General features: G+C 41.7%; 1 protein-coding gene across 4 annotated transcripts in view; it reads left to right on the forward strand.

The window, feature by feature from the left end:
* Positions 1-21,195, forward strand: part of iqgap3 (IQ motif containing GTPase activating protein 3) — a 50,148-nt gene that overhangs the window by 16,523 nt on the left and 12,430 nt on the right. For all 4 annotated transcript variants that reach the window (XM_086216128.1, XM_086216129.1, XM_086216130.1 and 1 more), the window contains 15 exons: positions 2,766-2,832; positions 3,194-3,352; positions 3,470-3,612; positions 4,417-4,587; positions 7,895-7,978; positions 8,172-8,243; positions 8,410-8,479; positions 8,621-8,829; positions 9,001-9,153; positions 12,446-12,609; positions 16,743-16,967; positions 17,045-17,185; positions 17,439-17,523; positions 18,015-18,247; positions 19,607-19,739. In XM_086216128.1, coding sequence (XP_086072254.1) covers positions 2,766-2,832; positions 3,194-3,352; positions 3,470-3,612; positions 4,417-4,587; positions 7,895-7,978; positions 8,172-8,243; positions 8,410-8,479; positions 8,621-8,829; positions 9,001-9,153; positions 12,446-12,609; positions 16,743-16,967; positions 17,045-17,185; positions 17,439-17,523; positions 18,015-18,247; positions 19,607-19,739 — 2,109 coding nt within the window. The remainder of the gene's footprint in view (positions 1-2,765; positions 2,833-3,193; positions 3,353-3,469; positions 3,613-4,416; positions 4,588-7,894; positions 7,979-8,171; positions 8,244-8,409; positions 8,480-8,620; positions 8,830-9,000; positions 9,154-12,445; positions 12,610-16,742; positions 16,968-17,044; positions 17,186-17,438; positions 17,524-18,014; positions 18,248-19,606; positions 19,740-21,195) is intronic.

Below are 21,195 nucleotides of genomic sequence, written 5' to 3' on the forward strand. Positions count from 1 at the left end.
CCCCTCTTTTTTTTTTTTTTTGACAAACATAACATCACACAACACAGTTTAGTGCTACATAATCACTAAGTGCTGGGTCTTGGACCCTCTGACTTATTCTACCCCACAGGACAAAGAGGAGAAGAGTCAGGTTAAGTGCCTAGGTGTTCTCTGTGCGTTCTGCTGAGTCCCTCTCTACTTTTAAGAGACAATTGAAGACTCAGTTTTATTCAGAGTTCAGTAGTTCGTTCCACCATTTGGGAACAACAGAAGAGAAGAGTCTGGCTAGAGATTTGGAGCAGCGCTGGGCTGGAAGCACCAGGCGTCTTTCTCATGCAAAGCGTAGTGGGCGAGAAGGAGAGTAGACCTGGATCAGGGATTCCAGGTAGGCTGGAACCGTTCTTGTGATTTGTTTTGTGAGCCAAGAGAAGTGCCTTGAATTTGATTCTGGCTGCCACTGGAAGCCAGTGAAGAGAAACCAACAGCGGGGTGACATGTGCCCTTTTGGGCTGGTTGAAGACCAGACGTGCTGCTGCATTCTGGATCATCTGCAGAGGCTTGAATGAGCATGCAGGGAGGCCTGCCAGAAGAGAGTTGCAGTAATCAATGCGTGAGATGACTAGAGCCTGAACCAGAAGCTGTGTGGTCTGTTGGGTCAGGAAGGGTCTGATCTTCCTGATGTTGTAAAGGGCATAACGGCAAGACCGAGAAACTGAGGCCACATGAACCTTAAAGGTCAGCTGGTCATCAATCATGACACCCAGGTTTCTGGCTGAGTTTGTGGGCACAAGTAGGCTCGAGTCAAGTTGGACACTGACCTGAGGCTGAACAGATGGACAAGCTGGAAAGACCATAAGTTCAGTCTTAGACAGATTCAGTTGAAGGTGGCGTTCCTTCATCCATGTGGAGATATCAGCCAGACACGCTGATATACGATCTGAGACCGTTCTGTCATCAGGTGGAAAAGAGAGGAAAAGCTGAGTGTCGTCAGCATAACAGTGGTAGGAGAAGCCATGGGAGCGGATCACTGCACCAAGTGAGGTGGTGTACAGAGAGAAGAGAAGGGGACCAAGCACTGACCCCTGAGGAACCCCAGTCGATAGGCCATGTGACCTAGACACCTTTCCTCGCCATGACACTCTGAAGGATCTGCCTGTGAGGTAGGACTTGAACCACAACAAGGCAGAACCAGATATGCTGAGCTCAGAGAGTGTGGAGAGGAGAATCTGATGGTTCACCGTGTCGAAGGAGGCAGACAGGTCCAGCAGAAGTAGGACAGAGTACTGACCAGCAGCTCGAGCTAGTCTCAGTGACTCAGTGACTGACAGGAGTGCAGTCTCAGTGGAGTGTTCACACCTGAAGCCAGACTGAAAAGAGTCAAGTAGGTTGTTGTTCCGCAGATGTTCAGAGACCTGGTTAAATACTGAGCGCTCCAGTATTTTTGACAGGAATGGCAGAAGTGATACTGGCCTGGAGTTTTCAACCTTGGCGGGGTTGAGATTAGGCTTTTTCAGCAGTGGGGTGACACAGGCTTGCTTAAAAGTAGCAGGAAAAATGCCACTTTCTAGGGAGGACTTGACAATGTGTGTGAATGCAGGTTTGATAGTGGGCAAAATGGTCTTCAGGATGCTGGTGGGTATTGGATTGAGAGGACAAGTTGTAGGTTTTGAGCTCAGGAGAAGTCTGGAGACCTCATCTTCGCTCAGAGGAGAAAAGCACCTGAGCTGGTACTTGCTTCCCCTCACTCTCCCTGCCATAGAATGAACTTAGCCCAATTTAAGATGCTCAGCCCCTCGCACAGGTCATTACATGTTCACTGTTAACTGCAAAAATCACTAATAAACACTGTCAGGCACTACTACTACCGTCAGTAAATACTTTCACAATAATACACTCCATATGCCTCAACATCATTACACATGTCCCCTTGTAAACATTATTATTTCAACATTTCACAATAAACCCCGCAAAACACAGTTTGCCCCGTACCCACGCTGCATTGCGCAGCGCTGAGGCGCTTGAGCTAGCCCTCCGCCCCACTGCTCGGGTAAGCCAGTCACAGCGGCACGCACGCCATTCAAACTCTCCCCAAACAAATACCCCCAGGAGTTAACCTACCAGGCAAAAATGAATAACACAACAACAAGCAAAGAAAATGGGCATACCGTACACAGGATTTAACCCGCTCTACCCAGAGAGCGCATTATTTATTTGATCGCGGTTGAGATGCCGAAGTCAGGGAAAACAGATGTGTGATTCAGTGGATGTTTGTATGTTGTCGTTGTGTGTGTGCGCTTTCACAGATCCTCTAATGTACTGGCGCTTGTTAAAAGTTGATATCAGTCCCCAGCGAGCTAAAGTCAGATGTGCACCCCTGCGATAGTAACCAGAGACAATAACAAGGCGCTGTACTGACAAGCTAGACAGCCCTCTGTCACAATCTGTATGAAGAACCTCATTCTTGCCTTGGAATATTTCTGTGCCCCAGGTACTGAATAAGGTACTGTGTACATGGGGCTGTGATTGGAGATGGCGAGGGAGAGAGAGAGGTTTTTGTTTTGTTTTTTTTATCCTGGGACCAACTGAGCAACCAATCAAAACCTGGTTCACTAAGACTTTTCTCATCCACTGATATTTAGATGACTAACCATGCAGGTACCCAGGCAGACTCAGAGTTTTTTTTTTATTCATCAGTTAATCTGATTGCAAATTTGACTCCTAACATGTAACTTCTCTTATAAGCTTTATTCAAACTGAACTCATGTCTTCTCCCATGATCCAATTAGCTGTCGTTTACTGACATCCAGGAAGGAGTATGGAGAGCTAACCAGCAGACTCAAAAAGCTCTGAAGTGTGAGTTGGTTTGTACACAAATTTGTTAAAAAATGTTTTTTTCTCAGTAAATTGATGTGTAATTGTTCCAGCAAACACTGTGTGTATGATACCTTGCAAATTGGAGAAATGCAGACCACAGACCACAAGATTTTGTGTAGACAACAACTTTGGGGTTATAGCCTGTGCATTATTTGATAAGATATCGCTACTAAAATATTTGCTGTTAATGTCTGGTGCCCATCTTGGTTAACATGGTTTTCACTACAACCCTAGTATTATGTCACTGAAGGTCCACGCAAAGATATAAGAACACGTGTGTTTGTGTGAACATGTGCTGCATGTTGGTACTCTATTGATATGTTGTATGTCTTCCCCTTAGTGTGTCTGTCAGTTGCAGCAGTAAATCAGGCAATGAAGGAGAACAGCATGACACAGACTCTTCGTGTACTGTGTCTACCAGAAGTAGGACTGCATGGAGTAATGTCACAGTGTGCAGCAGAATATCAGCAGGAGCTGAATGCTCGGATCACGCACAAACGTAAGATTCATTGAGTACAGACTCAGACAAATTCCATTGACATTATGACATGTCAATCCACCACAAACTTATCACTGCACCAACTTATAACTGCAAATGGTATTTCTGTGTGTGCAGAAGACAACAGAAGTCCTTGGGTCAGGGTCCAGCTAGAGGATGGGTCATCCTACTTCTTTCACCTGAATAGACTGGAAGGGAGTTGGGAGGAACCACACAAATTCATTCATAACAGTGTGTTTCTGGACCAGCAAGAGATCCAGGTGAGATGCACCTGAGAATTGGATTTTTCAGTGACAGTCACACTTTGGGGGAATCAAAAGATTTACACTTTGTTCTTCAGGACAGGTGTGTCTATAGCCCATTTCACACTGCACCAAAAACATGGGTCAACATGGGTTTTTGGGCACTCTGAAAGGGTTTACTCGGCATTTCGACCTGCGTCGACCAACTTGCCAAGCAACCCGGGTGTTTAGCGGCTCGGCTCAGCTCACCTGCAGTGTGAAAAAGGCAACCCCCGTCGTCTCAGGTTTCACACAACCTTCCTGTCTCATCCTGATTTTGTCACTGTGCCGCCTGTCAGGCTTCGCCTGTAGCTTCTTCGGCTTTCTTCCAGACTAGCCAAAAACTCCATCCTCCTTTGCTGCATTAGCACTCAGACATTTTCCCATCTGCGCCTAGTTTGTATGCTTCGCAAAAGAGACAACATTGCAATGCACGCAATGATAACGCTAACGTTCGACTCAACAACGTCCATGTTGTCGTTTGTGTACCTCTCAGTGTTGCACGTTTATGTGTAATGATGACGGCAGCACGATGACGTACGAGAGAGAAAAACACAGGCACGCAGCCCTCACAGCGGGAGTTCAAACCCAGGTCTTCTGGAAGCATGAATGCACCCTAATGCCGAGCAAATGCGGGTCCAGAAACCCACTTTGACACGCGTTTTTCAGTGTAAAAAGAGTAAATGTTAACTGGGAGAAAGAGCTGTTGCATTTGTCCCACTCTGGTTGGTCAGTAACAATGATGTAATGTGATATGCGATTTCATGTGACCCTCCCTCTTAGGAAGTAGTAAGCAGTGTTTCAGCCTCGTACAGTCGCAGTCTTCTTTGGAAGAGCAGTGAAGCCCTCATCACTCGCTTGCAGGCGGCCAGTCGAGGGTTCCTAATCAGACAGCACTTTGAGGGTTGGCAACATTACCTTCACCGCCAAACAGAGGCTGCCACCATCATCCAAGTGAGAATCTTTTCTTTTTAAATCCCAGATTTAAACTTCTGACCTTCCTTGGTGAAATAAATCATCCACGGGGATTTCTTCATACTGGCTTAATGTCTCTTAACACAATAGAAGAAAAAAGAACTCTTTCTTGATCTAGATGAAGAAGTCTGCTGCTATATACACATGTAGATTATGGGGCACTGAGTGCTGAAGGGGGCACCAAGATGATTATAATCAATTTGTGGCAACTTTCCCAAAATAAAGCCTTTTGTGGGGAAAATGAGCTCACTTTCCATGTCATCGCTCCCTGTTTTCTGTTCTTTACACATTTACTGCAGAGATGGCCTCATAGATTCCAACAGACTATTATGCTACCTGGCTATTTAGGGTGCATCACCCAGCATGTCACTTAGTGGTAATTTTTGGCAGATGTTCATTTACCAGTGTTGTTTCTAAAATTTTGTGTGGTAATCGGCAGAAAACATGATGCTATGGCTCTGAAGTAAAGGGATAACTAATCCACGTCTTCCTGATCCAGAGGTCCTTTGTAGATGGGAAAAAAACTCAAACAATCACACAGTGCACACACAGGTGCTTGCATCTCTACATTTGGCCTCATGCTTGTGAACTGGGACCTCTGTCCCAACTTATATAACTGTAAAATGGTATTGAGCAGGCTGCAGGCCCAGGTACTACAAGTTGGGTGTCTGACAACACCACCTAGGTTTGTAAGAGACTAGAGCTCTAAATAATCACTTAAATATACCTGGTTCTCAAGGGGAGAGCAGTGTGTGGCAATGAAGGCTGAGGTGGAAAGAACAATTTCTTTTACTTCATTTTTGTTTTTCTTTTCTTTTTGTTTTATAAAACAAACAGTTTCAATAGATAAAATTGTCTGAATGGACCTAGGACTGAAATATTTTAAAACTCCGAAATAAAACCCATAATCGAGTTCAAATACTCAAGACCGGTGCCTTGAATATTCTAAAAGGGACCAAAAATAATTAAAAGAATCCCAGAAAATAACTAGCTTAGAATATCTAATATAAAAGTCCAATAATGGAACGGAGTCCATGGCAACGGTGAAACCATCCTTCACTGCAACACACTGGTGTCCTCCCGACATAGCTCCACAGAGTGCCTCCTCAGCACACCTGTCGGCGAGAAAGCCTGTGCGGTACGTTGCTCACATGGAGTACTACACTATTCACGCACTGCCAGCTGCTACTAAACTTTAGCTGTAGTTTGGGAACTTCTGAATAGCCCGGCACTAGCAACATCTCATTTGTTGTGTCGAAGACACTGCAGAACTCACACTCATGGGCTGAGGCTGCGGCCTCCATCAAGCAACCGCAGAATCTGGCCGTAGATGCAACAAAAGCTTGACTCTGTCTGCAGCCAGCCTATCAACTCTTAAGACCAGTATTTTTCTAAAGGAAAAGATGCAAATTTAAATTGGCCACAGCAGTGGTTTTGTCCATATGTCACACAAGTAGCCATAACTAGGGCCTGAGCCCCAAAGGGGGTGAAGACGCTCTTGTATCCTCTTTCTCTGTCTGTCTGTCCATCTGTCGTGGTCCCCCCGCCACTTTAGATCTCAATTTGACCCCTTAAACATGCTCAAAAACTCACCAAATTTGGCATGCACATCAGGTCTGGTGAAAAATTTGATAAAATGTGAAAATTAACCCCCAAAGTGCCAAAATGTACTCCACAGTGTCACCAAGTAGCTAAAAAGGGGCGCCACGGCCCGTAGGAATGTTGTAAAGACATGGAACAAAAACTCAATTATTCGTCTCAGCCAGACCTACGAATCCTATGCAGACACTCCTGACCTAAATCCAACAGAAAGTCCACAATATGAAAGTATGACTTTGCACCAATTTTGGACCCAAAACAAGTGCCATCTCCTCCTAGGGCGTTAATAGTATTACCTTCAAACTTTAATATATGACCTATGAGACTATGCTGAACAAAAGTTATGAAACTTTGAAGCAACTTAAACCATTTGGATTCTGTAAGCCCCAAACGTTGCTGTGCCTCATTGCACCTTACAAACCAATGGGGAAGCAATTTCTGGAGATATAGTTTAGATGTCAGAAGCCTCAGTTTGACACAAAGTATAAGTCTGACCACTTTTTCAATCTGTATCACTGGATTCCGGACATATTTTCCCTACTATACTGTGAGCTCTATTGTAAGAGTTGGCTAAAGTCATGGAATTTGAGGGTATTTCACAAGAAGAGTACTCTAAAATCGTCATCAAACTGACAGGGCAAAGGAGGGAAAAAGTGGCAATTGTGTTGCAGTCATTTTGCTGTTGTCACCCATAGGACTTGCACTGTATATTGAACAATTCAAATAACAACCCAAAGAAAATAGATCCCAGATTGAACGTTACCAGGATCTATCTTTTTAAGAGGCTAGCTGGCAGGTACGCCCGTCTACATAATGGAAGTTAATAATGAAACAGTGATGTTGTTAGGTACGCTTCCTGCATCCCTGATGCATTAAAATATGAAAGGACGCAGTAAATTCACTATCTGCGCGTCCCAGGGACACACCTCATTTTTCCCACAAAAAACCATACATTGTGAGCAACAACTTGTGTTTAAAATTGCAGTAAGTAGCAAAAGAAACCTTGCTGTCAGCGGACCTGACGAGCCCTGTTTCAACCCTTTGCGCTTTAACTCAGCGCAGACATGATCCCCTTGAGTACAGTATCGTGACATGCTACTTTAGCCGCTACAACTACAACTACCACGGATTTCATTTCAACAATTAAAGATACGAACTTCTTAGTAGTAAATAAATTCACGTTTGAACTGTTATATGCTGTGTTCACTTTGGTTGGTGGTTTAACGTCTAGGGGACGTGCTCTAACAAAATAAATAAAAAAATATTCCGGTGGTGGCTGTGTGACAATAAAAAAAACAAAAAAACAAAACTTTGACTGGCGAAAAAAACATTTTGAACATGCCTGCTAATTATAGCCATATCTTACCGTACCACCATTGAGAGAGTTTAACACTACAATTTAAGCAATAGAAGAATATAAGAAATACATTTTTTAATTGGGGACCCATTGAATTTCCCAGGGACCCACTCAAATCACCACCTGTGGGTCATGGAGAATCACTATATTGAAAACCTATCAACATCTCTGATGAAATACATACTGTTTTCCAAAACCCCTCATTTTTTGCCAGTTTTTGAACAGTGAATTTAAATATAGTGAATGTTTAACTTGCAAAATCAATTCAGTAAAACTGGTGGTGGCGGCTTTGATTTCTAATTCTCCTTTTTGTTGTTCTGCTGAACCTAGTCTAACTGGAGGAGGTTTGTCCAGCAGAGGGCATACAAAGAACGGCTGCGGTTTCTCTACTTAAACTGGAGAGCTGTAGTGAAGGTAACTGTGAAAACATCACATCTATACCTTGAGTTAATTATTTTTCATCTGTTTTAATCACCAGGTTTTATGTGATTTCATTTATTAAATGTACATACACTCACAGGATGATATTCAATATCAAGATTTTGGTCCATTGGTGATAAAACATTTTTTCTGAGTTTTTAATCAACATTAAATTGTTTGTCATTAGATCCAGTCGTTTGTGAGGATGTGGTTGGTGAGGAGAAAATATCAAGCGCGATTGTGTTTCTTCAGATACAATGTAAGCACTGCTGCTTAGTCAAAGGTCTTTATATTTCAGTTCATGTTGAAGATTGTCAATTCTGAGGATAAATTGTAATAAGTCAGATGATCAAACTATTTTTGTTTGTGACAATATTATGAACTTGTGTCTGTGCCATCACAAGATACTAGCTCTGTCTTCACAGATAGATGCTGTTGTAAAGATCCAGGCCTTCTTTAGAGCCAACAGAGCCAGAGGAGAGTACAGGATGCTGGGTAAATTAATGGGAGAATTCTAACAAAATGCTTCTCTTGATTGGAGTTACCTGTTGATGTAATTTCTTTACAGAAATTGGAATGTTGCATTCACTTCATTGGACCGTTAACAAGATCCTTATCGTCCCTCATCTGTCTCAGTCCATTCAGACACGCCTCGACTCTCTGTGATCAGGAAGTTTGTTCACCTTCTTGACTTGGGTGACAGTGACATCAGAGAGGAATCAGAGCTTCTACAATTGAGGGAGGAAGTGGTGAGGACCATCCGTTTCAACAGACATCTGGAGGCTGATCTAAACCTGATGGACCTGAAGATTGGCCTGCTTGTCCGAAACAGAGCCACGCTACAGGTTGGGACCTATCAAGACATCAGCTTATACTCGCATGGAAAACAAAACTATGTGACTTTTCTACACTGAAAGTTGCTTTGTTATCCCTGTCCCTCATTTTAAAAATTCTGCTGAGTAACAGTTACAGTTCAGTTAGACCTTTGTAGTATTATGAATGTCTTGTCTGTACAGGAATTGGTGTCTCACTGTAAGAAACTGACTAAGAAAAACAAGGAGCAGCTCTCAGACATGATGGATGTGAAGAGAGGTGAAGGACTGAAAGCTCTGAGCAGAGGGAGGAGAGAGAGATTGGAGGCCTATCAGCACCTGTTTTACCTATTGCAGGTGAGATATGCTTGTTCTACATGATGTAGGCGAGACAGGTGAAATGACAGGTAAACAGGTTGTGTTTACCTTAACCTAGTGTTGTCGCGATACTGGATTTCACACTTCGATACAGTTTTTTGAAAAAATATTGATATGCGATTCTATTTTCAATACAATGCAACCACTCAGAATTTTGTGCAAAAATGTTTTTTATTTAAAGAAAAATAAAGAAGTTTATTCTTGAGGTAGAGAACTTTTTCAAGGTATTCTTTACAAATTAACAGTATGCAAATAAGTTTTAATATATTGTCACCCTATTAAAATAACAGCCTATGTCCTGATTTCAAGTTTTTGGGAAAACAAAAAAACGTAACCAAATGGCCTGTCACTCTCTTGACATAGGCCACTGTCTATAGGGCATAAGGAACATTATCCTTTCAAAGGATTTGGTAATTTTACTAGAGATGGCCGGCATTATCAATAGATGATTAAGGCCCAAAACTAATTTTCGTTGAAAAATGACTTGGGTCATTATTTGAATAGGGTGACGATATGTAACCTACCGTCGATTAGCTTTAGCATTTATGTAAACACCAACAGATGTGATAGCTCTAGGCAACACTTACTTAAAGTTATACTGTTATCAACCTCTATAACTCAAAATCTATACAGGTCCGGGTGTCTGTCTTGAAGGTGCTTTGCTAAATTCGTTGTGTTTGCTCCTTTTGTCGGCACAGCTCTGTTGCATCTCTTGCATATTGGCTTGCTACTGTCCTTTGGATTTGAGTCGGATGAACAAGGAAGGCCAAACAACCTCCAAACAGCACTTCTGCTGTTTTGTTTATTTATTAAAAGTGGTTGCGAAGTTCCTGCAGACGCCATCTCATGGCAGCTTACACACCTACTGTAGAATGACGACACTAAAAAAATACAGCCAGTGGTGTTTGTGTGAGCGAGGAGGGGTGGGGCTGCTGCATGATGGCTCGCTCCCAAGGGCAGCGCTCTGTGTGTGTGTGTGTGTGCGTGTGTGTGTGTGTTTGGGGCAGCGGCGCATGTGTAAACCAAGGAGGCAGGTAGAGTATCGGTTCAAAATGACTTTTCCATCGTATCGTTTTTATTTTTCAAAATTGATAAATCGATATTTTTGACAACCCTACCTTAACCAGGTTATCATTTCATTTTATTTTGCTAATTTAATCGACAACCTTTTCCAGTATTCAAATTGGTAAATAACCTGTAAATTCCGCACCTGCTCGTTTGATTCATTTCAGAAATCTTTTGCAAAGCAAGACAGTTAAAGCTGTCTTTCGTGGTTGTTGTCCGATTTAGAAATTGGCACCTGCAACTAGGCAGGTGCAGGTACTTTTTGCCTGTCTCCAGAGAATTTGATTTAGGGCTTGGCAGTATATTGGTTCATGCTGTATACAAATAGTACTTTGCCACATAATATAAATTTTTCTGGTACTGTAGTACAAGTCAACAAAAAGGTGCTCTGAATGACCACCTGCAGATTGTGACCAGCTGATACAGGCTCTAAATTATGATTGGTCGTGGCTGTAAGGCCCAATCAGAAGGACCGATCGGATGCTCAAGACAGTTTCTTTGTGTGCTGTAATAATTGCAACACAAAATGTCTGAAAGAGATAAGATTGGAGGTACTGGAGCGGGAGGGGGTGAATTTTTTGTCAATTTCATTTTTATACATATATTTTTTTTTTTTTTTTTTAATGTCCCTAATTATTTTGCACAAATTAAAATTTCTTTAAATACACTAACATAAATCAAACATGTTTTTGCAAACCGATAAATGGAGGCAGAGGACATTATCTTTCAGTCAGTAATACACACCTTAAACGGTACACAGGAGCTCTGTTAAGCTGTGCACTGGTTCACTCACAGTTACAACACCAGCCTAGCTCTGAAATATTTCTCTGCTTCTTTATGAACAGGAGGCTTGGAGGACAGCCAACTCCACCCAGTAAAGTGAGGCAAATTCTTTCATTGTTAGTGTTGGACAGGTGTTTACAGTCACTTGCTTCATTAAGGTCCTTTTAGATTGCAGGTTATGCCCTGTTTAAACAACAACAAAGAATAGGCAATTTCATATTTTTTTTTAAGAAAAATGTATTGGCTGGAAACAGAATGTGTGAATTTTACCCACTAGTAAAGTTTATCATACACACTTACAGACCCAAGTATGTCAGTGTTGTGCGCTGAAGAGTGAATTGGTCAGAAAATAATAATTGATAATTATGGGTATAATTATCGATTATTAAAAAAATGTCTAATTAATATTAAATATTAATTATTCAGGGCACCACCCTGATGAGTTCAGGGAAACTATAATACGACCAAACTTGTAACAGTTATCAGTCGTGAACAGAGTTTATCTACTAAACAGTCAATATTCCGTAACATTAACTACCTAGGGACAGCTCTGATGTTGAAGGATGAGATCCGAGCACTGGCTATTGCTTAGACACGTGACCACAAGTTCCTACACAAAGACACTACGACTTCTCTCTTATAATAAAAATATATTTATTAACGCAGTGTATCAATCAATCAGCAACACGTTGGTATAACGGTTTATCTAAAAAAAAGATACAAAGTGGTAATATGTGTGTGAGTGAGGGAGTGTGTGTGTGGATATGGAGGGGAGGGGGAGTCTGGTTGCCTAGCAACCAGTTAGCGTCGCAGCGGGGCTAGCAGCTAGGCCAATTAGCTGAGGCTAGCTAGCCGCTAGTTAGCACCGTGGAGGTATAAACGTGGAGTGTTAATTACTAAGATGAGCGCTTAGCGGAAGAGAGAGAGAGGAAAGGACAAAGGTAAACCCAAAAATGTGGGTGTTAACACACTTGTGCAGTATTAATAACAGGTAACAGTTATTAATAACCGTAACATTCAAGAAGGTGTTACCTAACACCAATAAATACCGTATAATGCTATGTAGTTACAATTACTAATTACAGGACTTCCATCAGATAAACAGAGCATTCATAGACATTATACAAACACAACTAAGCTATTTCTCTGCCCAGAAAAATGCCTAGTTAAAGTCAAATGCAGGCTTTGAAAAGGGGTGTTTGGCCTCACAGGCCAAAAGCCCCTTCTTCAGCTGGATTAATTGTCACATCTCTGAATTAATCTCTTGTTGAGTTGTCACAACATCAGCAATGCTATTTTAAGGCCAGATAGTGAACAGTTGGACAATGATTCTATATCAAACATTGCACTCATGTAATTATTTGGGTTTTCTACTGGAGCAATGTTGTGATAAGTAATATTATAGCCAAGTGTGTCTTTTCAGATTCAGCCATCCTATTTGGCTCAACTAATCGTCCTGATGCCTCAGAGTCGCTCTACTTCTTTCATGGAGATGTTGGTGTTCAGTTTGTTTAACTATGGCTCCAGTCCCAGGGAGGCCTTCTTGCTGCTGCAGCTATTCACTGAGGCCCTGCAATATGAGATCAGGTAATTAACAATCATATTACTGACTGGCTGTCCTGTCATTTAGTTGATCAGGCCTTTAAACTGCAGGGAAACAATGACTGAATCTATCATCAGTGTGTTGGATCTTCTTTTCTGCCCTAATAAATCTGTGTTAATTAGCCAGTAAATACACTACCCTTACCAAAATCTGACAAGACATCTCAGTGGCTTAGATAGGGTGGGACAATCACTGATTACTGATGTGTGCATTTGATGTGTTGAATTTTTGTGCTGGACTGAAAATTGACCCTTTCTATTTTCACTGCACCAATTTTGGACAGATATGACAACGTGAAGGTAGAAAGCCAATATCTTCAACAAATGACTTTCTTTATTGAAAATTCTGTCATACGTGACCATTTAAACAAAGACCAACATAAAGTTAGTAAATAATAGGGTCTTCGCCCCGGAGTACCTCCGGGCTCAGGCCCAAATTAAACAGGGCGGAGGCACTGGAGCGTTCTTAGCTGGAAGCACTATATAACACTGTTGTTTTGACAACTGTAGGCATTTTTACTGTGTTTTGTGTTAATAGGGTCTTCGCCTGAAGTACGTTCTGGCTCAGGTTCTTAATGAGTTTGCTCGACACTCAAATGCTAAAAACACAAAAATGACACACTAAACAATATCCCAGCTAAAAATCAAAGCTGTAAGCAGCGTTGTTGGGGCCTGAGCCTCCGCGCGCCTGCGACCGGGTCACAGGAGTCATCCCGAATCCAGCGGTATAAGTATGACATCTGTGGGACTTGTAGTTTTGGAGATACAAGCCTCAGTGTGTGTCGTAGTTTTACCTTATCTAGGGTAGAGTGCTCGTTGTGGTGCAGGATTAAATAAGAAGACTTAGTTTCTTCAAGTGCTCTCTTGACTTGCAGCTACTCGGGATCAACAGGTAACAGGTAACCATGACAATAACTGTGTATATGCTGCAATATCACTCCGCCTCCGAAGGAGGCACTATTCAATGAAGGTATCAGTGCGTGGCACTATATACTACAGTGTGAGGCCAAGTGAGTGCAGAGTTGAGAGCTGGCCCTTTAAGAACCCCTCCCCTGCTGCTGTCTGTGTCAGAGTGGAGAGCAGAGGAGGATTGTTACATTTTTTGTGTGTCAAAATCAAATAGCTCTGCATATGTTGGGCAAAAGTGGAACATAGTACCATATTGTTGTAGTGATTTTTGTCAGGAATACAGTGGTGTTTTTTAAAGCTGTGGGAGTTTTAGTTTACATGTGAGAAGCGAGTGTTTGAGAGTATGTTCCATGAGAGCAGACAGGTTCCCCATTGGTCTCCATTGTAAGGTGAAAAGTGTCTCCCCCACTTTGAGGGCTAATAAAATGGAAACCAAGTGAGTTATATAAAAACTTTTAACAACTTTTGATCAGCAGAGTTTGGAGAGTCATTAATTAAGTTTTGGAAGCGATACCATGAACGCCCTAGGAGGAGATAGCGTTTGTTCGAGTCACAAAATTGGACATTCGTGTCCTGGACGTCCTGTTGTAGTTAGGTCAGGGATGTCAGTGTATGACTTGTCCGTCTTGATGAGACGAATAAAACTGTGTTGTTCCTGTGTCTGGGACATTCCTACAGGCCGTGGCAGGGTTTTTTGTCAATCTAGATGGCAGTATTGAGTAAAGCGCTGTTTTTTTCTTTTTTTAAATTTTAAATATTGAATTTTTTGCTGGAGCAGATGTGTATGCCAAATTTGGTGAGTTTTTGAGCGTGTTTAGTCAAATTAAGCTTTGAAGTGACGAGTGTGTCGAGCAAACATAATGTGGTCTTCGCCCCGGCGTACCTCTGGGCTCAGGCCTTAAAAAACACATAGGAGTGTTTTTGTTCGAAAAACGGAAAAAAAATTATGATTCTTTCTTATTACGCCACTTTAAAGCTTAATTTCACCCCCTAAACATGCTCAAAAACTCACCAAATTGGCACACACGTCAGCGCCGGTGAAGAATTTGATATTTGAAAAAAAAAATTACACCTCTTCTCCATAGCGCCACCTACATACAGAAAAAGGTCCGTAACGGCCCAAAGGAATGTCCTACAGACATGGGACCAACACCGTTGGATTCGTCTCATCAAGATGGACAAATCGTGTACATGTACCCATGACCTAACTTCAACAGGACATCCACAATTTGGACACAAATGTCCAATTTTGGACGATTTTGCTCCCTTAACAAAAACTGTCTCCTCCTAGGGCGTTAATGGTATCGCTTCCGAAATTTCATACATTGCTCATGAAACTCCGCTGATTAAAAGTTGTTAAAAACTTTGTCAAAAGTCTATCGGGTCCCATTTTATAAGCCGTCAAAGTCGGGGAGACACTTTTCACGTCACGTCACGTTCAATGGAAACTAATAGGGAGGCCGTGTCCTTTCATGGTACATTCTCTCTAACAAAGGCTTCTCATTTCTAAACTAAACATCCCACAGCTTCTAAAAAAACATCACTGCATTCCTGACAACAATCCCTACAAAAATATGGTATTTTGTTCCATTTTAGACCAACGTATGCAGCTCTGTTTGAGAGTATGTACCATGAGGGCAAACGCTTCTAGCTTCTAAAATAAAACTCCCACACCTTCGAAAAGAACACCATTGAATTCTTGAGAAAAATCCACACGAACAGATGGTGCTACATTCAACGTTTGACCAACATATGGGGAGTTATGACTGTTTTCCACACTACAAATGTCACAATCCTCCTCTGCTCTCCACTCTGACACAGACAGCAGAGAGCAGCAGGAGAGGGGTGCTTCCAGGGCCAGCTCTCAGCACTGCTCTCTCTCTGCACTCACAACGCATAACACTGAGGCTTCTATCTCCGAAACTACAAGGCCCAGGGATTTGCCAAATACACCGTTGGATTTGGACCGCCGTTTGGCACCCGGCCGTGGGCGTGAGGAGGCTCAGACCCTAACAACACTGCTTGCAGCTTTAATTTATAGTTTTTAAAAAAAATACTGCCTCCGATATTGTAAATCAGCAGTAGGCCACATAGACCAATGGCAAACCTAGAATTAAAATGCAATCCGTCTCTGGACATTTTTTCTGAACAATGGAAAAAACATTAAGGCAGATTCCAAATGAGATCTGACCACATCTGGAGGTTGTCTACTGTATTTATAACTACATGTGTGAATGAAATACAGCCACATATGTCATCAGTCTGGTCTTTAGAAATGCGTTAATTGGCTCTGACTGTCCAAAATCCCTAAGTTTACATAATTCATCCACCTGAAAGATTGTCTCCAATATTTACAACCACCACTAGCCTGCCATAACTGCATGGGCATTTCACCCTTAGCTGTTGCCTTTTTAAATGATGCGAAGCAGCAACTAGTGTAGTGAGAAGCAAAGGGTTCTCAACAGTAAAAATTATCTTTTGAGGGCTTTGCAGAACGCAAAGACAGACAGAGAACCCCTCTGTCTTCCTCTCTCTCTGAATGAAAGTGAAATAAATTAAAAAACCATGTGACAGCTGTCTGGCTGTAACTTTCCTGTTTCAAACTGTGTATAATGAAATTAAACTTGCCTTTTGGCCACAATCACAGGAACCTTGGGAAATTCACTGGGTTGGAGCCTGCATGCTGTCTGTGATAGTTGAATGTCTTTATACACACAGATTTTTTTCTCATGTTTTCTGCTTGCAAAAACCTAAAATATTCCCTTCTTCATATATAGTGTTGTAACTAATCATTGTCTCAGGCAACACTGAATCAAATATTTTGCTAGAACAAAGCAAAACATTCGTAATTTTTAAGAAAAAAACAATTTGGGGCTTTTTGTTATGAATAAAGCAGTGTTGGTTCAATTGAACTGACAGATTATAAAGACTGATTTTGTGACTAAGATGGCAAGTGGGTGGCTACATAAAGTTAATTTATATGACGGATCATAAAAGGCACTGTTATCCTGAGAGTTCATGTTTAATCAAGAAATGTTTATAATTTTTTAATTGTTTAAAACACAAAGAAAGAACCCAATTAATCATACTGGATCATACTAATTTTTAAATGTTTTCAGTTTTTAAGATCTTTTTGATTGATTTTTAGATTGTGACTAGATGCTAATATAACACGTTGTTCCATACCTGTTTGTCTTAATTGGTGTCAGGTGGAAGGTGGATCAACCTCAGGATGTGGTGACAGGCAACCCCACTGTCATCAAGATGCTGGTTAGCTTTTATCGTCATGCTCATGGTCAGAACATCCTCCAAGACATTATGGGTCTAGCTCTGCAGGATATCCTGTTAGACCAGATCCTAGCCATCAGGACTGACCCACTGGATGTTTATAAGAGTTGGATCAACCAGACTGAGAGCCAAACTGGAAACAAGAGGTCTGAACAGACATACAGCTTGAATTTGCTTAATTACTTACTCACCTGTCTCACATGGATCTCCTGTCCCCCTGAAGCTCCCTGCCCTATGATGTGTCTGCTGAGGAGGCTTTGTCTCATCCTGAAGTTCAGCGACGCATCAATGTCGCTATCGTTAACCTGAAGAACCTGACAGACAGAGTGCTCAAAGCCATCACCTCAAATCTCCACAAACTACCGTAGGTCTCCACCTGATCACCCTTCATCTTTATAAATGTCTATGGGTCTCCATGTGTTCACTTCAAACCTCCTCAAACTACTGTAGTCTTGCCTTTCTCACCTCAAATCTCCCCAAACAACCCTTAGTCTACATCTGTTTATTTCCAACACCAAAACTAATGTACACTTCTTACCCTCACAAACTACTGTAGATGTTCCACCTGTCACCATACCTGTCCACGCTTGAATAGAATGTTTGTCTGTGTGCTGTAGATATGGTTTACGTTACACTGCAAAAGTTCTCAGAGATGCTCTGAAGACAAAGTTCCCTGAGGCCAGTGACAACGAGCTCTACAAGGTAACTTGCAGTGTTCCCATCAAGCCCTCTCTGTCAGAAGTAACCAGGCTTTGATAAATTGATGACATGAAACTTTGACAATATTTTTGAAATATTTATTTCTGTGTTGGTTCAAGCAGGATCTGTTTTTTAAATTGTCTAATCATAGCTGCGCTGCACATAACTGCTACAAGGGCTGTAATTCATGTACTATTCAATGAAATTGCAAACTGCATAACATCAATATCGGTGCACTATATCATCAAACTTCAAAAGTATTTGGGAAAAATGCAGAAATTAATTTACTCATTGCCTGATGTGAACAAGAGAACACAAAATATTAGAATTAGTTTATATGTCTGTACCTTACAGTCCTTTTGCCATTCATATCAGTCTCTGTTTAGGTGTTGCCATTCCTCTCTCTGTCCCCATTTGTTTGATAATACAACTTAAAAATGACTAAAAAAACATTTCTCAGTGTGGAGGCTGCATCACTACTGCTCTCTCCTCAGATTGTGGGAAACCTGATCTATTATCGCTATATGAACCCTGCCATTGTGGCTCCAGATGGATTCAATGTGGTGGAGCGCTCAGCAGGCTCAGCTCTGCAGCCAGGGCAGCGTCACATCCTGGGCTCCATTGCCCGAATGTTACAGCATGCTGCTACCAACAAATACTTCAATGGAGATGGACCACATGTCACTGCACTCAACCAGTATATCAGCCACACACACACAAAATTCAGGTCTGTTTTTATTTATATTTTGAACGAAGAAAAACATTTCGGTTCATGAAACACTGTGCTTAAAGTGTGATTGAAATAATGTGTTTTGGACTGAGCTTCTTCCATCCTCGCAACTCCTTTTATGAAAAATAACATTTAAAAATTATCTCCTTTTTTTTTTTCTTAATTGAACTGAAATATTAACCATCAGTCCAGGCCCACTCTGTTCTCTTTGCTATGGTGGTACATGGGATGTGAGATGGCACTTATCATACCTGTATATGTCAAATTTAAGTTAGCTTTATCTTTTATAATTACTGATTTTATGAGTTATGGTCCACCAGCACAAATGCGACTGCTGGCATGAATATGGTTGATAGTGTATCATAAAGTAACATGTGAAAAGATTCAGGATAGCTTCACACCCTATGTAAGTAAAATTAAAGACTGGTAAAGATTGCTGGATGTACCTTAGACCAAAAAAATACACATGCCAGCCAGTAGCTGGTGCTGTAATCAGGGTCAAGGCATGTTGGCTTGTCACCTTAACATACACTATCACAAAATGTAAAACTTGACACCACAAATTTGCTGAAGTGAGCTTAATCTCATGGGTCCTCCTCAGATCATACTGAAACTTTGCGTGGAGAATCTGTGGATGCTCATAATAAAGTTAGTGAAATACTTTTGATGTACAATAATTTTTAATACAAATATTGTACAATTTTCTGATTCATTTCCAAACTGGAAATGGTGCTACATCTTGGTAACAGGTCAATTTTTTTTTTACCAAAGCTTGTGTTATTATTCCCCATCCCCACTGAAACTTTGTGCTGAATATAGTATCATTTGGATCATGATGCCAAAACTAGAAATAGATCATATAATAAAACAAAATCACAGCAAATTTGATGCAGTAGTTAACCTCCAGGGCGGCATGGTGGTGCAGTGGTTAGCACTGTCTCCTCGCTGCATGAAGGTTCCAGGTTCAAGTCCCGGCTTGGGCACGGGGTCTTTCTGTGTGGAGTTTGCATGTTCTCCCCGTGCCTGCATGGGTTACTCCGGGTACTCCTGCTTCCTCCCACAGTCCAAAGACATGCAAATGGGGACTAGGCTGATTGGATTCTCTAAATTGATTGTAGATGTGGCTGTGAGTGTGACTGGTTGTCTGTCAATATGTGTTGGCCCTGCAATGGACTGGCGACCTATCCAGGTTGTACCCCACCCCTCTCCCGAAAGCCGCTGGGATAGGCTACGTTATGTGACCTTCTTTTTCTCCTAGTTTATGTCCAATATCCCCCATCATGAACTAATCTTAAGCTGTAGTTCTGGGTATTTTAAAGCAAATTAGTCCCTCTTACAGTTGTATGTGTTCAACAGGAAGTTCCTGTTGGGTGTTTGTGATGTCCCTGAACCAAAGGAGAGATTCAAGATGAATGAATATTCAGAGCTGCTGATGGTAACAAAACCTGTTATCTACATCTCAGTGAGTGAGCTGCTCAACACTCACAAGGTTCGTACAGATTCACCTGAACACGAATGCAGATTTAACTATAATCAGAACAGTGTTTAGTTGGAACCAAATTTTGATAGTTTTTGTGTGTGTGCTATATAATTGAACCCATCTTATGATTTAGAATTAATCTGAAGACATGTCAGTTTTTTACTTTTTTGTGTTTGAAGCATTTTGCCTGATCAGGTCAGCTGACTGTGGACCTGGATTTACTCACTGTCAGTAATAACAGTAACATTGCTTTAGTGAGTATCTGGAGGAACCCAGCCAGGCAGGGGCTGAGCTGGTGGTAGAGATTGACACACTGTCTATTAGATCTGGTGGGGCTTATCTTCAATCATAGCCTTGTTTCTGGAACCAAACTAGGATTGTAGGGTCTACGCCGTCGCCGCGACACAGAAGCATAAACCAAGCTTAAGGAATCAGGCGAAGTTGGCAGTGAGAGAGAGTGATCAAGGCCTGAATAGTCAGGATGAATGAAAGTCTTTGGAGTAAGAAGGGGGAGTAGAAGTTCTTGGTTCATGTAAGGGTGACTTATCATTAGAAAGGTCAAGAGGGAAGCATCCTGCTCCTCTTTTCAGACTAAAGCTTGGTTTATGCTTGGTTTATGAAGTGAATCAACATGTGTGGTCACATGATGGATGTGGGAGCCAAAATGTTGCATGTGTGACACACTCCCTAGAGGGGACACACTCCGTAGAGTATCTTGCGATCAGCCGCCATCTGGGTGGCTGATCGTGAGATACAAATGCTGAGCAAAGGGAGCGAAGCCGGGGAAGTGATCCTCATACCTTGTGTCGGCAGATCAGCTATCCCATGATTGTGCCTTAGTGCAGCTTTAATATGAATACAACGTAGGTGAGATGCGTGTGGTGATGTGAAGGAAAGAGTGAGAGAGAAGGAAAAAGAAAGTGTTCACAAGAGTCGTTACCACAGCAGATGATCACTACGATATCACCACACAATAGCGAGCCAATAGACTGAAGTCTATCTGGTCAGATATTGGTCCTATAAGTGCTGATATGTAGATTTCATGTATATATCAAACAAAGCTTTTTCAGCCATCCATCCATCTTCATCTGCTTATCCTGTCACTCGCGGGAGGCAGCAGCTTAACCCCTGGGACACACTGGAATCAGAATCAGAAAAGACTTAATTGCGAAATACGATTTTATACACACAAGGAATTTTTTGTGGTGCTGTTGGTGCATGCACTCCAATAAACTAAACTAAATTTTTAAAGTGCGGAACATATAAAAATATAAATATATACAATCTGTTATGTAGAATAAAGCAGCAGTGCGGTTGGCAGTGATAAATACCACAGACTTAGACTTCTTTTATTGTCATTGCACAAAAAAACACGACAGTGAGATTTTAGCAACGAAATGCCGTTGCTTGGCTTCCGGATTACAACAGGGATGGAATTGTTGGGCAGTTTAAAAATTATAGACTG

This window comes from Aulostomus chinensis, chromosome 10, assembly GCF_037954235.1.
Source record: "Aulostomus chinensis isolate RoL2024-O1b breed Wild chromosome 10, RoL_Achi_v1.0, whole genome shotgun sequence".
Taxonomy (NCBI): Eukaryota; Metazoa; Chordata; class Actinopteri; order Syngnathiformes; family Aulostomidae; genus Aulostomus; species Aulostomus chinensis.